The following is a 15,327-nucleotide window of genomic DNA, read 5'->3' on the forward strand; positions in this document are numbered from 1 at the left end:
TTCAGAGCCTTCTCTGTTGATTTTTCCCCTATGTACTTTCCCCTTTGAATTAAAATACAAGTTTTTTTTCATTGTCTCACTACAGAGATACAGGTCATATAAGTACACACACACTTTTTGTAATATGTATTTTATGATTGATTCAATAAGCACATATTGAACTGCTACATTCTAAGAAGTCCCTACACTGTAATGAGTCCAAGTGCTATCCTGAAATCAAAACTATTTTCATCTTCTATTTTTGCTCAGTGTTATTCTACATCAAGGGTAGATTAATACACTTTCAAGGGATAAATCTGTGCTATTTTATTTTTTAAAGGGAGACAGAGTTACTATTTTCCCTGTGTTTATTTACAGATGGAACAGAGATTTTTACTGAAATACTTATGATATTGTTTATGAAACATTCCAACCTTAAAGTTTCACTAAAATCCATACTCAGAATTTTTTGCTTGTTCTACAGCCATGGCAGCCGGGTCTTTAGAAGTGAGATCTAAAGATTAATGTAAAGGTTTACTTTCAATAAATTCAATAAAAAAATCTTTGCAATACAAAATTGATTCTTCCTTTTAGTTTCTAAGAAATTTTCTTCAGCATTACAACCTTAAGGGAAATTAGTAGGGGAAAAATGGCATTTTAATTATTATTTTCTCATTAAAAACTAGATGTCTGATCTGAACTTTATATAATCTAGACTACATGGTTATAAAGATACCTGCATACTGTCAAAAGACTTGAATAATCCATATCTGAAATTTACTGATTAGGAATGGGGAAACTGAATGGAACAGAAAAGGCACTAACTTCAAAGGAAATACAAAGACCAGAATGTAAATTTGAAATAAAAATTAACTAACTGAAATACAATTTTGGCTCTGCTGCTGACACTTAACAAGTTTTTACCTTAGTATTTGAGGAACTTTTCTTTATTTCACATATAATCAATCCAAATATAAACCTTTATGTCCTTAATTTTCAATCCCTACAAGATTTCTCATAGTAAAATATCCTAGTATAAAAACAATTGAAAAGCATAAATAGTGAAAGCATGAGTAAAGTCATATATTCAGGATTAGACAACAAAGTAGGCTGACTGTGGAGATGATCAGAAGATCCAACTGGAGGGGAAAAAACAATTAAATAGCAAAAAAAAAGGATGCATCACAAAATATGTAAAAAATGTCTAGGATCATAAGCATCCTGCTGAACTTCCCTAGTGAAAGAAAGCTCCTCCCTTCAAGAGATTAAATGATTCCACTGAAACATCTCCTCGAATTCCTCACTTAGTCAGGATGTGAAAGACCAGACTCAGTTCTCTCCTCTAGGGAACACTGTTTGAACTTCTTCGTAAGTCTAAAAACATTTTAAGTATATCCAAAGGTATAAGAACAAAGCCATTTTAGTCCCTCAAGAACCACATGTGAGATTCTATTATCTGAAATATGCTTCAAGTAAAGAGACACATATAGCTTTTTAGCTTTTTTATACTCAGTTTATAAAGAGATGGTTAATAACTCCATTTCTAAACATAAGCTGCTATATTTCAAAGTACTTTTAAGCCTAAAAATAGCTTTTTGACTCACACAGAGTATCATAATATTTAGAAGAGTTTTTTAGTTTCAAGCTAAGGTGATGTGTTACTAAGTCAGAATTGTTTATTCTTCAGAGAAAAAAAAATCCCAAAACAAGAATAAGATTATCATCTGGCTGACTGAAGTTAAGCATCATCCTCAGAGTGGGGTTTTTTACATTTATTTATTATTCTTCAGTAGTTACATTTTTTCTGACTATAAACAGATTCTATTGCTTTCCATTTACATGATTCTTCTAAGACATACACAACAAAAATAATAAAATTTGTTCCCAATAAATCTACTGAGAAAACCCACCACTATAATGACTTGCTTCAGGGTTGTTGGTTGTTTGCATTTTAAAAAAAACCCTAAAGATTTGACTCTACGAGAAAAACAGTCACAAATTAAAGAAAAGGAGAAACCTAGTGAGAAATTCCGTCCTAGGAGGCTGCAGTTTCAAGAGCCTTGTCAAAAGCACTTGATCCAAATACAGCACAGCAGTGGACTCTACTTGCAGTGCTGGCTCCACACCTCTCAGTGAGGTTTGGAGAGACCAGCTGTTTGCCTCATAAGAGTTGTGGCTGTTAACAACTTTCTTCCCAAGTCTTGTTTATTTAAGAATAACTACTCAAGTCAGAGAAGAAGAAAAGAAGACAATAGATGTATATCCATAAGAGAAAATCCTGAAGATGCACTTGCTTCTTTTCTAAATGTGATAGAAAGATAATCACTTCCAAAAGCTACTCAAATTTTGTTCAAGCCATGTTGTGGCTTTTCAATTTAGTGTTTGATTATTTGGATGACTACATTTTGAGCAGTTCCTCAAATAGGATTTATTACAAGGAAGAAATACACACGGATGTGCACACAGTTTAAATGACTAAAAACTACATTGCTTACTACTTCAGTTTTATAATAAATACTATCAACAGGAATATATTTAAATCAATATTTAATGCATCTATCACTATCTGAATACTTTGGATTACTTTTTTGTTTTTTTAACTTTTTCTCCACAATCTTAAAGACAGTACAAAAACAGGCTTAGACAATTAGCACTGGAGGAAAAAAAGAAAACAAAACAAGAATCTTGTAAAGACAGAATAAAAATATTTTGTTGTACATTTACCTAATCTAAATAGATTTGTACAGAAAAGTACATATTTTTCCCAAACCCTTCTGTCAATTTTCTCTAGTTTTGATTTTATGTGTATACAAGCAAAAAACTGAATTAAATTCCAAAACAATGTAGACTGTGCCCCTTGTAAACTTACTTGAAGCAAACATCAAGCGAAGAGGTTCAAGATTAAGACCAAATGCTTAAAAAGAAACTTTAGTTGGCCTCCTGCTGTAGAAACATTATCTCTGTAATGTTTTTACTACCAACTAGTAGACAAAATACAGATTTTAACAGTACAAATTACTTACAGATTTTTAGTAGCTGCTATTTTGATTAACCAGCTCTCTCCCACAAAACATTTGGAAATACGATCTAAAAATTATACAATCTACCTATCTTGCATTTGAATTATTTAATGTAGCCAACAGTCCTACATAATTACTAGGTTAATTAAATAGTTGGTAGTATTTAGGACGTAGCAGAGTTCAGGGAAGGTAAAATGTGGAGAGGAAATACAAGAAATACTTGGGCCTAGAACATGCAAATTTTGCTGGTGGTGACCTTTAAAAAAGATTCTATTACATAAGGTTGAAAATCCTCATCTCCGTACATACCGTGCTGGCATTAATTTAAGGGTATTTTTTCCTTGCTCCATTTTCCTATCCTGTAATGTGGGTCACATCAATTTGTTTTAGCAACAAGTCCTAATTAAGCCACAAAATAAAGAAAACAGACTATGTTGGTTTAGTTCTTTAAATTTTTCTCATGCTTTGAGGGAGTTCAAATAGAAAAACTCCAGTCACCATTCAAGCACCTACAATTCTGCTTTTACCAGGTTTCTGTTCATGGAAAGAAAGAACAATTTAAAGTGCTTAAGTGCCAAAAACTTATCAGAGTTTCAAGTCCAATACTAAGCCAACTTAATTAGGTGTTTGTCCACGGGGGTGTTATGCACCTGCCACTCTTATGGAGTACAAAAGAGGTTTTAGGTGCCTCATACATTAATAAAATATGCTTTCAGGAGATCCCAGTTGCAAAGGAATTGCAATTTACAGAATCTTTTGACTTCAAAAGATAGATCTGTGTCTTCTAGTCACTATGTGTTCTCCAGCTGCTATAGAAAGAAATAGGACTACAGTCACAAATTGCTATGTGAACTTCCTTTAAGAATTTTTAAATTTAAAAAACACCAGCATGAGGAATGAGAAAGTGAGATATGTTAGTAATTAACTGTCAATTAACAAACAGAACCTCAGGAAATAAAATTGCAAAACCAGAAAACCACTACTGAATAGTTATAACTCCTCCTAGCTATTAGATGTTTTGTAAAGAAAGTCTTCAAACAAAAAACTTGGTAGCATTTGTTACATCAGGTTAAGTACATGCATAGTAAGAGTGCAACTCCATATGAAGAAAACTACAACTGCTTTAAAATTCTAACAATGGCACATGGCACAGTATGTTCAAACCACACAGCAGTATGTTCAAACTCAGTACTTAGTTATCTGCATACTTAATTTCAAACATGTTTCAAGACACATAATATTATGAATTCCACTTCAAAGCATAGCTCAAAACTCTTCCATGCAAAGAGCTATCCACAGATGCAGTTAGGAAAAAGACTGCTGCAGGCTATCACACAGATTACCAGATTTTGATCTTCATCAGGAAAGAACCGCTTGGGGCAAACCAGAACTTCATTGCTCAAGTTCTCTACAATGAAGAATTCAATATATGAATTAGCACAGGAATTCTTATTCTATGTTTCAAAGTAATTCCAGATGAAAATGAACCCTTTCTTTTCATACAGGTGATCGGCCAAGGGGATTTTCAGTTTTAAGAGACAGCATTATTGAAATGTCACCTCTTAATGGAATGTCACCACTCTGTAATGAGAAATAATCTTGAAACATAGGCCTTCTACTGCTAGTAAATTTTGCTATCTCTACTGAAGCCCTTATATATCCAGCTATTACATTAGCATAGCCAACCAAACCAGTCACCTTTTGGAGCTCACACCATGGCTCCATAATTACATGATCGAACATAAAACTCTTGATTTAACCTCCCATAATGCCCACCCACTCATTGTCACCTCTTCCCTCCTCCCAAAATGACCTTCTATAAAGCCATGACCCAGTCTAGTGGGGGAAATAAAACAAATCAGCTTTCTGCTTATCAGTTCCCTGTGTGGTTCACCTCGCACCTGCACACACAATAATTCAGTTACAGGGAAGGGGTATTGAAAAGAGGAAGACTGCAGAGCAATCTTAAACTAGATTAAGCTGACTGCAGACCTGCAGGTTAAACAATTAAAAAATTTAGCTTAATCCCCCAATATGATGCACATCCTTGGTGTCTGAACACTGAGTAGTTATGACCTCTGATGAGGATTCCTCATGTGCATTCTCAGAATAGTTGCCAAAATATAAGAAAACATACTCCAGCTTCCTGTCTCCCTGACACTGGAGATTCTTTAGGTTTTCCTCCTAGCATTTTAAACAAGCCCTATCCTCAAAAGACTATTGAAAAGGTTATCATTTAAACACTTAAATGCCCAAAAAGTATACTGAAGCATACATCCTTGCAGCCATGAACTGCAACTTTCTTGAATAATTTCTTTTAGCCCACAATGACTTTTTTCAGACAGGTAAGATCAATTAGAAAACACAGAGCAAGCCCAAGATTTCAGCCCACTCTGGATCAAAAGGGGCATGAGAACTTGATGTCTTCATCAAGTGGTAGCATCTCTGGAAGTTTGGAGAGGACTCTCCCAGTGCTTCAGAATTCTTCAGGAGAAAAAGAACTGAGAGGAATGTATCAGGCTCTTTGTATTTATGTCCATCCTACTACACTTAAGTATCAATCTTAAAACGCAAAATAATACATCCTTGAGAAATAGAGCAAAGGAAGGAAATACAAATACCCAGCAACATGGGAAAAACAAAAAAGCATAAAATCATATGTGGTGTTCAAATTGATTGTTTCTACTTCCAGAGTAACTCTGGCAATCAGCTACTGCACCTGTCAACAGTTAATGGTGTAGACAGTTTCATTCAGATAAACCTTAAGTGTTGTCTTTCAAGAGCTCACTTGACTCTAGTATAAGACAAATGAATCAAGAGTCTATTGAGGATTCAGTATTTCAATGCAAATCTGCTCAAGCAAGCTGAGTAATACCCGTATTAACCACTTTAAGATTGTTTTTTATATCACCGTCACTGAATCAGAGATAAGGAAACTGACTTGTTTGAAGAGTTACAGTCTCCAGTACTGTACAGGACATTTAAGAAATAAAAGGAATTAAAAGAAAAAAGAGAAGAATGGAGAAGAATCAGCAAACAGTAATTTCACCAGTGGCACTGCTGCAATGTACCATGCAAATTACAGATGTTTGGATCATTACTGTTGTTACTGTTGTTTTTTTAATTTGGCAGATTATTTTACAATATATTAAATATGCCTTCCAGAAAAGCCACCCTGAATAAGACCCAAGGCAGACAGATTAATTATAAAGAGCTGTCTACGTTTCCATGATTTTGCTATTTGTATTAGCATTTGGTATTAATGGTAAAAAAACTAAGGTCTTCGAATAGTTGTAAGCACCTAAACTAGGCAATAGGATAAACTTCAACAGAAATCACTACAGAATTTCTTAAACAGTATACAGTTTCCACTGGTGAGACACAAAGTATCTCTCCTTTGTTCCCAATAGACCTATAGAAGTTGTAACAAGGTAGTAGCAATTTGCTGTATATTTCTGAAGACCAATAATGTTACAAGAAAACATTTTGACATTGAGTTTAAAAAGCTAAATCGGAGGGCCACACTAATTGAATCATGAGAATTCTCTTTGGTTCAGCAAACGCTTGGACTTTGGTCACATTCGGTCAGCAAACAGTTTGACAAGTCAAAACATTTTTTAAGCCCCACAGAGCATCCCAAATTTACATCTCACTTATGACCTCCAACACCTGAATACCCCTCTTCCTAAGTGTTTCAATTAACATGAAAAAGGAAATAATGGATAGATTGTAATACAAGAAATCAGATGACACACTACACAAGTGTAATGAGCATAAACAAGCACACTGGACAGCAGTTGAGACCAGAAATTAGAAAAACCAAATTTTTAGATAGATAAAAGCAACATATTTAAACAGAATCCATGGTGTAAGAAAATGAGATGTTAGACCATAGCTCAGTACCTGAGAGACACCACAGAATGGATGGGCAATCCCATTTCAAGCGCTGGAACTTCACTCATGTGAAGTTCAGTGTTCCCAACAAAAGAACTTCAGTAGACAAAGATGATCTGTTTAGCTGATGAGTTTTTGCAGCTGTTTGGGTTAACTAGAAAGCTAATGGAGATCCTCACCCAGATAAAAGTATACCCTAAAGTAGTCTTTACAAGGGAGATGAGATAAAAAAGTAGAAGTTCTTGTAAATTAACAGGCACAACTTCTTTCTAGATGGGATGCAGTGAACTAAAATGTTGTAATGATAACACAAAATTGCATTTGGATAAATACATTGAGTGACCTTGAATACATACCAAAAAAAGCCCCAAACAAATTAGAAGAAAGTTGAAACACCAAAAATTAATCAAAGAATTACAGTAAGGGGCACTAGAGGGTTCAAAGAATGACTGAAGGGAGTTAAAAACATGGCAATACATACACACATGTAAGGAAGTCACATGGTTAAAACAGCAAAATGAGGAAACTACCATCTCCTGGGATCTTGCAGAGAAAAGCGGGGGATGTCAGAAGATTCCAAGTCATTAGTGTAGAGATTAAAGAAAATTTAACAAAGCAATGTTAGAGTTCTTTGTCATCATAGAGATTGAAGGCAACACAGCCTCAGAACTGAGACAGGACAATGGGTTTTTTTAATATAAAATACAGTTGCTGTAGATACAGATGCCTTGCATTGGAAATGTGTGGTTTGTTTGGTGCCTAGCTTAATGGAGAACTCTCCTACTTAACATTAGAGATGCAAAGAAAATAATAATTGCACAACTTATCTTCATTAAAAACATGTTTAAGTAAGTCCTCATTTACATACTGTAAGACACAATACACCCACACAGCAGCATAATAGCTGTCTTATGATCTGGACTTCTATAGGTAAGCATAGCTTACAAAGTAACCCATATTTTTTCAGTCATCTGTATTTGAAGTTAGCTGGGCTGCTGACCCTCAGCTGGAAGGCTTCTCCACAGGCACCTACCAATGCCCAAGACATTTCCACATTTCACATCTCATCAACTTTGAGTGACTTGATTCACAGCCAGGCGTTATGCATTTCTTTCTGTAACAAAACTGTTCCTCATCTAATGATGCCTCAAGTATCAATGCAGAAAGTATCTATTACTTGATCTAGTCTTTAATACTGATAGTCTTCCTTTTGAGAGACTACATCTTTACAATGGATTCTGCAGGCTAGTAACAAGCAGCCAAACTTTCCAGTAAAGATAATAACAAACACATTTCCCTCTCTAAGTATCCCCAAGGTGTCAAATTTTTCCCTGGTTTTCACTTCTGTACTCTAAATAATATCATTGGTACAATCATACGATTCTGTAAATGTAATTTAAAGAATAAGTAGTACTACAAAGCTAAAATAAAAGCTTTTTTAAAATTAGGACTGATTTTACAGCTTCTAGTATATGACTTCTGAAAGTAAAAGCTAGAGTTCTATTTCTAAAAGACTTCTAGTTCCACTTTTGACAATACAGTGCACCTGAAAACACCCATATAAACTACAGCTAGAACTATTTTGAATTTAATCTATTTGTAGTTTCCTGTAAATATTTTCTAAGAGAAACCTAAAAGCAGATTACTGATGCTGGTATTGTCTTGAGTGCACAGATTTTGAAATAAGCTGTTAGCCTCAGTGGTTTGTGCTGTGAGCAAGGCCTTGGCAAGAAGCCACATCCACTCTCAAGTACTGCTGTGAAAGTGAATACTTCTATCAAGCAAAAACTGCCTCAGACTTGAGGTTTTCATACGTCACAGCCTCAATTACTTGCCATCTCAAAATCACTTCCTCATCGCATTTTCACATCCCTTGACTGTGGAAAGCTTACTGGCTGCTGTGAGCACTCTGCTTCTCCAGCTGTTCCTTCATTTGCACAGGAGTTACCATTCCTCACTTCTTTGTGCAGCTGCAACTATGAAAACAGCATCAGCTTCACACTGCAACTGCTATAGTTGTTTAAGGGATTCTAACTAGGAGTGTTGCATACTAACAAATTTAAGAGGTTACATATCAGTAGAGTGCCTAACACATTACCCATACTGCTTCATGCCCTCAAAGACATATTTTAATATAGAGAAAATTTTACTCAGAGTACAAATTAAAAAAAAAAGGAATTTTTTTATTCAGAGATTCAGTTTACCAACAAATTTATTTTTCAGATATTGACAACCATGTAAAGTGATATTTAAAATATTAAAACCCATATTCAGTATTCAAAATTACGACAGGGATGCATGTTTTTAAGGCATTCAGACTGAAAAATCTGTATTCAGCACGCTTAATACTGGGTGAACATCACAGCATGTCCAGCCCAAGCAAAAGCTGGACTACATAATTAACATAGATTGCACAGCCCAGGTGAGCAATTGAAAAAAGGAATTAAAAATGAAATTAAAAAAAAAAACACTTCTACAAGTGTTTACAATATTGTAATGTTCTACAAACATTACAATATTACCTCTGAACTCTTTTAAGCTTAAGTATATTTGAAATCTTTCCCTCTTAATTCATCATGTGATAGGTAAACTAATCCTATATGGTTCAGCTGTTAATGAACACTGTTCTCGCTATTATTGCTATATTCAAAGAGGGACAACAGATATTATTTCTGTGTCATCACCACATTTTATCACTGGAGCTCTGTGCATAGCCAGCTCAAATCCAAAGAAGCTACGACACGCAGTGTGTGGTAAAAAAACCTCTTTTCTCCAGCACAGTGCGCATGGCTGCATAGTGACCCCAGAAGCACAGACACTTTTTTGCCCTCTTTCAGGCGCATACTGCTATGCTGAGAAATTCCAATGCACATAAAACTTTCCCTACATAAACTATCCACAGCAGTCTGTGAACAGTCAGATTTCTCCAGGGGTTCTTTATTGGCGGGACAGGAAAATCACTGCCTCAAAAAAAAATCCTCCTTGCATTTTTCTGAGACTCTTCCTCCTTGCCCCGATAGTTACAGAAACCATCAGCTGAGGTGCTCCATATACAACAGATCGAGTAATTTCGACCTAACCAGGTCAGTTTGAGGAGGTATTCCACATCCAAGTTTGGATACGAGAAGATGAAATACTTGAGATTGGGCCATCCTGGTTCTACCTCATCTCCCGGAGGAAGAGATCTCGAGAGTACCCTCAGATGCTGAGGCCTGCCCGGAGCTCATCTTATCCCTTCTATGGAGCTTTCGAGGGGCGTCCCCGCCGCCCAGGCCCGACAACTTTCTCCTCCACGTGAACTCCCTGGATAGGGACCGGCGGAAATGCGAGGGACACATCACGGCCATCTATCCCTGCGTCCCTCTCCTCAGCTCCGGCAGCGCGGGAGGAACCAGGGGGACCGGCAGGAGGGAAGGGAAGGGCAGCAGAGGCGGGGAGAAGGCACAGCATCCCAGCGCTTTGCCTGGCGGCTGCCCCGCATCACGGGGAAGGGCGGCATCGGCCCCTTCCCTTCCCCCGGCTCCGGCCGCCGCTGGAGCCCCCACCCCTTCCCGCAGAGCTACCGCCTCGCTCTCGCAGCAGCGGCGCCGCTCACCTCTCTTGGAGCCGGGGCTGGGGCTGCCGCCGGTGGCTCTGGAGCTCTTGCGGGAAGCCATCGCACCTCCCGTCGGGCAGCGCAGGGGGGCGGAGCGGGAGCGCGTCGGGAGCCGCCGCCGCCACCCGAGCCCTGCGTGCGGCGGGAGCGCGCTGAGGCCACGGCAGCGCGACCCCGAGAGCGCCGCGACCCCGCCCCCGCCCCCGCCGCCAGCCAATCGCGCCAGCGAGGCGCGGCGCCGCTCCCCTCCGATTGGCGGCGGCGCTGCGAGGGGGCGGGGCGGCGGCCCGCCGGTTGCGCGCGCCCGCCGCGCCGCCTCGCCGCCGCCGGCCCATTTGAACGTGGCAAAGGCGGGCGCGAGCGGCGGCCTCTCGCGAGGGTTCGGGCGCGCGCGCCCCTCCAGGCAAAGGGGCCGTCCCCGCCGCTGAGGGAGGGGAGGCTGCGGAGGGAGAGCTTCGTGAGCGAGAGGGCGGCATTTACAGGGTCATTCCGCCTAAATCATCCCGCCCTGTGCCTTAAACCGCGCTCCGCATCCAGCTAAACGCCCAGGCTGGGGGAAATCATCGTTGGTGTGTGTAAGCGTCTAACGGTCTAAGAGGATGGAGCTAGGCTCTTTTCGACGGTGCCAAATAATAGGACAAGATGCAATGAGCTGGCAATTTATGCACAGAAAATTCTACCTGAACGTGAGGAAGAACTTCTTTATTGCGTGGGTGACCAAGCACTGGAAAGGTTGGCCAGAGAGGTTGTGGGGTCCCCGTCACTGGAGATATTCCAGAACCGTCCGGAGACAATCCTGTGCCGTGTTCTCTGGGCTGACCCTGCTTGAGCAGGAGGTCTGAGCAGGTGACCCACTCTGGTCCCTCCCAACCTGACCCCTTCTGTGGCAATGGATTCTATGGAACAGCTTGGCAAACCTCCCGGAGAGCACCTGTGCAATCAACACAGTGAAAGGGTCTGAAGTTCGTCAGACGATGAACTCCCCAACAGGGGTTTTTGAGGCTTTAAAAATACTTTTAACTGACTGTGATAAAACAAACCTGGTTTTATTTTGCCGAAGTTCTGGATGCCTATTGGTACCGATGATTCAGTTTGAGACTAGGTTAAATACCAGTTTGTCATGACACTAGAAGTCTGAAAGAAAAAAGCAAAACCCAGATTTGAGTTCTGACCATAAATACAGTGTTTTGAGTCAAAACAATTTTGCAAGTGGATGTGTGGAGAAGGAAGCCTTTTCTCACATTAAAGGTCAGCACTGTGTTTTGGATAGTAGTGCCATGAAGCTAACCAGAAACTAATTTACTGGAGAACATTAATTAGTATTTTTAAATGTGATTTGTACTTTGATGCTTAGTCAGGTAACAGGGTATTAGCGTGGGCACACTGATACCACTTCACACAGTAGAAGTAAAAGCAACTAGTTTTGGGAACATAAAAAACAGCGAAGCCTGCTTCCTGGTATCTCTCGTGAGTTAATTGGTATCTAGTACAGTTGAGTAGCTGAACTTTTCAATTTGTTATGGCATTCTGCCAGAGTTTTATCTTCACATGAAGTGTTAGTACCGAATATTTTTTGAGGTGCTTCCCTTTTGTTTGGTGAGACTAAAGCTGCTGGACAAGTTTAAAAGCTGCTAGGGAGGAGTAGGTGTACTCATGACAATGTAGAATTTATCACAGAAAAGCTAACAGAATGAATTATTAACATTTCAGCAAATTGGAAAGTACAATTTAAGGAATAAATTATCCTAAGAAAAGCACCAAAAATTATTGTAATCTGGTACTGGGATTACTGAAAATACAATAATTAGTAAAAAATGGCCATGTGACTATATTCTTGCAAGTTGCAATTACTGTCAGTTGAGACAACAGCTGTGTGTGATTAATGTGGGACACAGTTTCCTGAAGCTATACTAGTGGAAATGGCAGTTTGGTGAGAAAAGAGATACTGAGAACATTGAAGCCACTGGACAGGCGGGGACACTTAGAAGTATGTTGCTATGGTTTTACTGTGAATGAACTTTTTTGCTTTAAATTTACTGTCAAATTCCTTACTTCCGTTTACTTTGGCATACAGCTGCCAGCACTTTGTAATTGGTGTATTCTATACCTGCCTGTACACTCTACTACACGAGAAGTCTCTCTTGCAAGATTAAAATATACTCCCAGAGATACAAATGCCCATACAGCATCACATGTTTATGCTGACCACCATCCTTCTGCATGATCTTGTCATTTTGGAGGTTTCTGTTGATCTCCTATAGCATCAGGACTTTTTCCTCCCAGCATGCAGGCAATTGTAAGCTTAAGAGGAATGTTAGATAAGAGGGACTATTGTCCTCTACTGATCAGAGAATGTTTTTCTTATATTCCTGCCTGATATCTCTGATCATATATATATATATATATATGGTTTTAGATGAAGCAGATGTTCAGATTAATTTGCAGGAAGCAGCAGGCCTGATTTTCCTACTGGGATACCTGAGCACAATTAATGTATGAGCTATGGGATCCATGTTGTGCCATTGAAGAAGCTTAGGACAGCTTGATATCAGTTCTTTTAGAGAAAGTAACACCTAATTTGATTTAAATTTGCCAGGGTGATTGTTGCTAGAAATGATATGACAATGCTTTCTGATCTGAAATGTAATGAAAATTGAAGTGAATATTTAAAATGTCATTTTTGGGAAAGATGACAAAGAGAAAAGCCAACAGTGTGGGTAAGTGAACATGCATGTGAATGGCTTGCCACTTTTTAATCTGTTTAGTTGTTTTAGAGCTACATGTTTGGTACATTGTAAGAGTGTGCAGGAAACCACAAAAAGATAAATATCAGCTTTTTTTTTTTGGAGGAAAAGAAACAGGCCAGAAAAAGAATGTAACAATTGGTTGGTAAGACAAGTTGGTAAGCAAAGGCAAGATATTAAAGCCAGAAGTTAGAAAAAGAGAAGTTATAAATAAAGGTAAGGGCTGTCAGACAGACCACACAGCAGTCAGTCGGAGTCTTTCTGTTTGTATCACGCCTTTAAAAAGAGAGAATAACAAACCCATTCTCTTGGCAAGAGACACATTTACCCTCACTCCAAACTGTCCTAATTGACTCCTTGTTGATACTACAGCTAAACTAAATTTAAATTATACTGCATATCATAAATCATTGTGTTAAAAAAATGCCACCAATTAATAAATCTTGCTTGGAAAATAAATGCATGTTTTTACCGTGCATTTTGTTTCCATAAATACCTTTGCATTAGTGCAGTCACAGCTATTTTGCTGTCCTGATTCATTCAAGCACAGTGACTCTGCTGTTTGACAGAAAGAAACATGTCCAAGGTGAAAAGCAGAAGCAGCGCTGAAACAATTACAGAAGAGAATTCGGTATCTAATCTCCTAACTTCTAAAAGAACTGCAAATACATGACCTTTAACAGTGAAATGGGATGCTGAGTGAAAAGTATTAATATGAAAGAATGAGTGACATCTCCTTAAAGGAACCCTTAAATTAGGCCTATATTTTTCACTTTCTGTATCATAGCTGAATACGACATTTTAAATCCCCCTTCACCTGTGCCAAAATCAGTGGTATAAGTTTGAGTTTATTTCCACTCACAGTTTTTATCTGAATTTGTCATGAAGGCATCTGTTATACTGCTAATAGGCTGTGATATTTATTTTATGATAAAGTATAATATTTGAAGGCTTACAGGGTTTATCCTCATTCTGTTGGTGTCCCAAACCTACGTTAACACGTTATTCAAGTTGATCATACTGACATACAGCTGTCCATTCAATTATATATTTCTCATTAATAAATGAGTTTCAGTTGATTATTAAGCAAAAGCCCATTCTCCAGTGAGAGAGGAAAAATTATGTCTTAATTCACTGCATTGAAAAGGTGTAGAGGATTCTCAGGATGGCATTAAAAATACCATATTAAAAACTCCAAGTATAGGATTTTTGGCTGAAGACTTAGACATTTAGAATCTTGAAGTTTTTATTGCTTAGAAAATATTTTTTTATGCATGTTGAGTGAACTATGCACCTTGCTTGCCAGTTGGAAGATTGGAAGAGGTGTTCCCACCAGCAGGCTGTGTTTAGAAATGTGCCTTGGGTAAATATAGGGCAAAGAGGGTGATGAACAGGTTTTACTGTTTGTTTTCTGGATTATCAAGTTGACACTTGAACTGCTGATCATTTTTCTGCTTACAGGCAGTTCAAAGAATCAACATCCAGACATTTGCATTTATCAGCCAAGTTTCACTAACCACTTGTGGAGAAATAGATCAGATATTTTGGGAAGAGGGAGACAGAAGGTGAAGAGTGTCTCAGTTTTCCAAACATAAACAACTTCATTGTCTGCATTGGTGTTCCACTTATAATTAGTTGAATCTGCAGTAAAGTAAGGTGTAATTGAGTTGGTTATTCTTAATGAGTAAATGTCTCTTTTATTTAATTTTTATTCATTTATTTTAACAGTGCTTCTATAGCAGCAGACACCTGTTATTATAATTGTACATTCTTATATAATCTTAAAGCATTTTCTAAATAGTTAGTGTTACTGACAAATAGAAGGCAGCCATTTGTTTCAGAGACATTCAGAAAGATGTAATTATCCAGAATATAAGACACAAAGAACTTGAGTTAGGCTGGTTCAAGCATAGCTAAAGCTGAAATACATTTTGGTTTTAAATTGCAAAGGTAAAATGTAGGTCAAAAGCTTGTTCTCATTGCTCTCAGATGATTTGATTTACCTCACTGAGGAGTAACTCAAATAGCATTTGGCCTTTGAATCAGTGGTGTGGCCTAGTAGTCTGGGATTTGTTACAGCATTGCTTGGATTCTG

At 38.2% G+C, this 15,327-nt stretch overlaps 1 protein-coding gene across 16 annotated transcripts in view; it reads right to left on the bottom strand.

The window, feature by feature from the left end:
* Window positions 1-10,687, bottom strand: part of ASPH (aspartate beta-hydroxylase) — a 112,120-nt gene extending 101,433 nt beyond the window's left edge. For 5 of the 16 annotated variants that reach the window (XM_015617610.3, XM_019005603.2, XM_019005600.2 and 2 more), the window contains exon 1: window positions 10,489-10,667. In XM_015617610.3, the coding sequence (XP_015473096.1) occupies window positions 10,489-10,549 (61 nt within the window). In that variant the 5' untranslated portion in view covers window positions 10,550-10,667. Of the gene's footprint in view, window positions 1-4,342; window positions 4,399-10,488 lie in introns of those variants that run through there. The other 11 variants (XM_019005602.2, XM_019005598.2, XM_019005596.2 and 8 more) reach the window with 5 other exon arrangements.
* Window positions 10,688-15,327: the final 4,640 nt, after the last annotated feature.

The sequence above is a fragment of the Parus major genome, chromosome 2 (genome assembly GCF_001522545.3).
Source record: "Parus major isolate Abel chromosome 2, Parus_major1.1, whole genome shotgun sequence".
Taxonomy (NCBI): Eukaryota; Metazoa; Chordata; class Aves; order Passeriformes; family Paridae; genus Parus; species Parus major.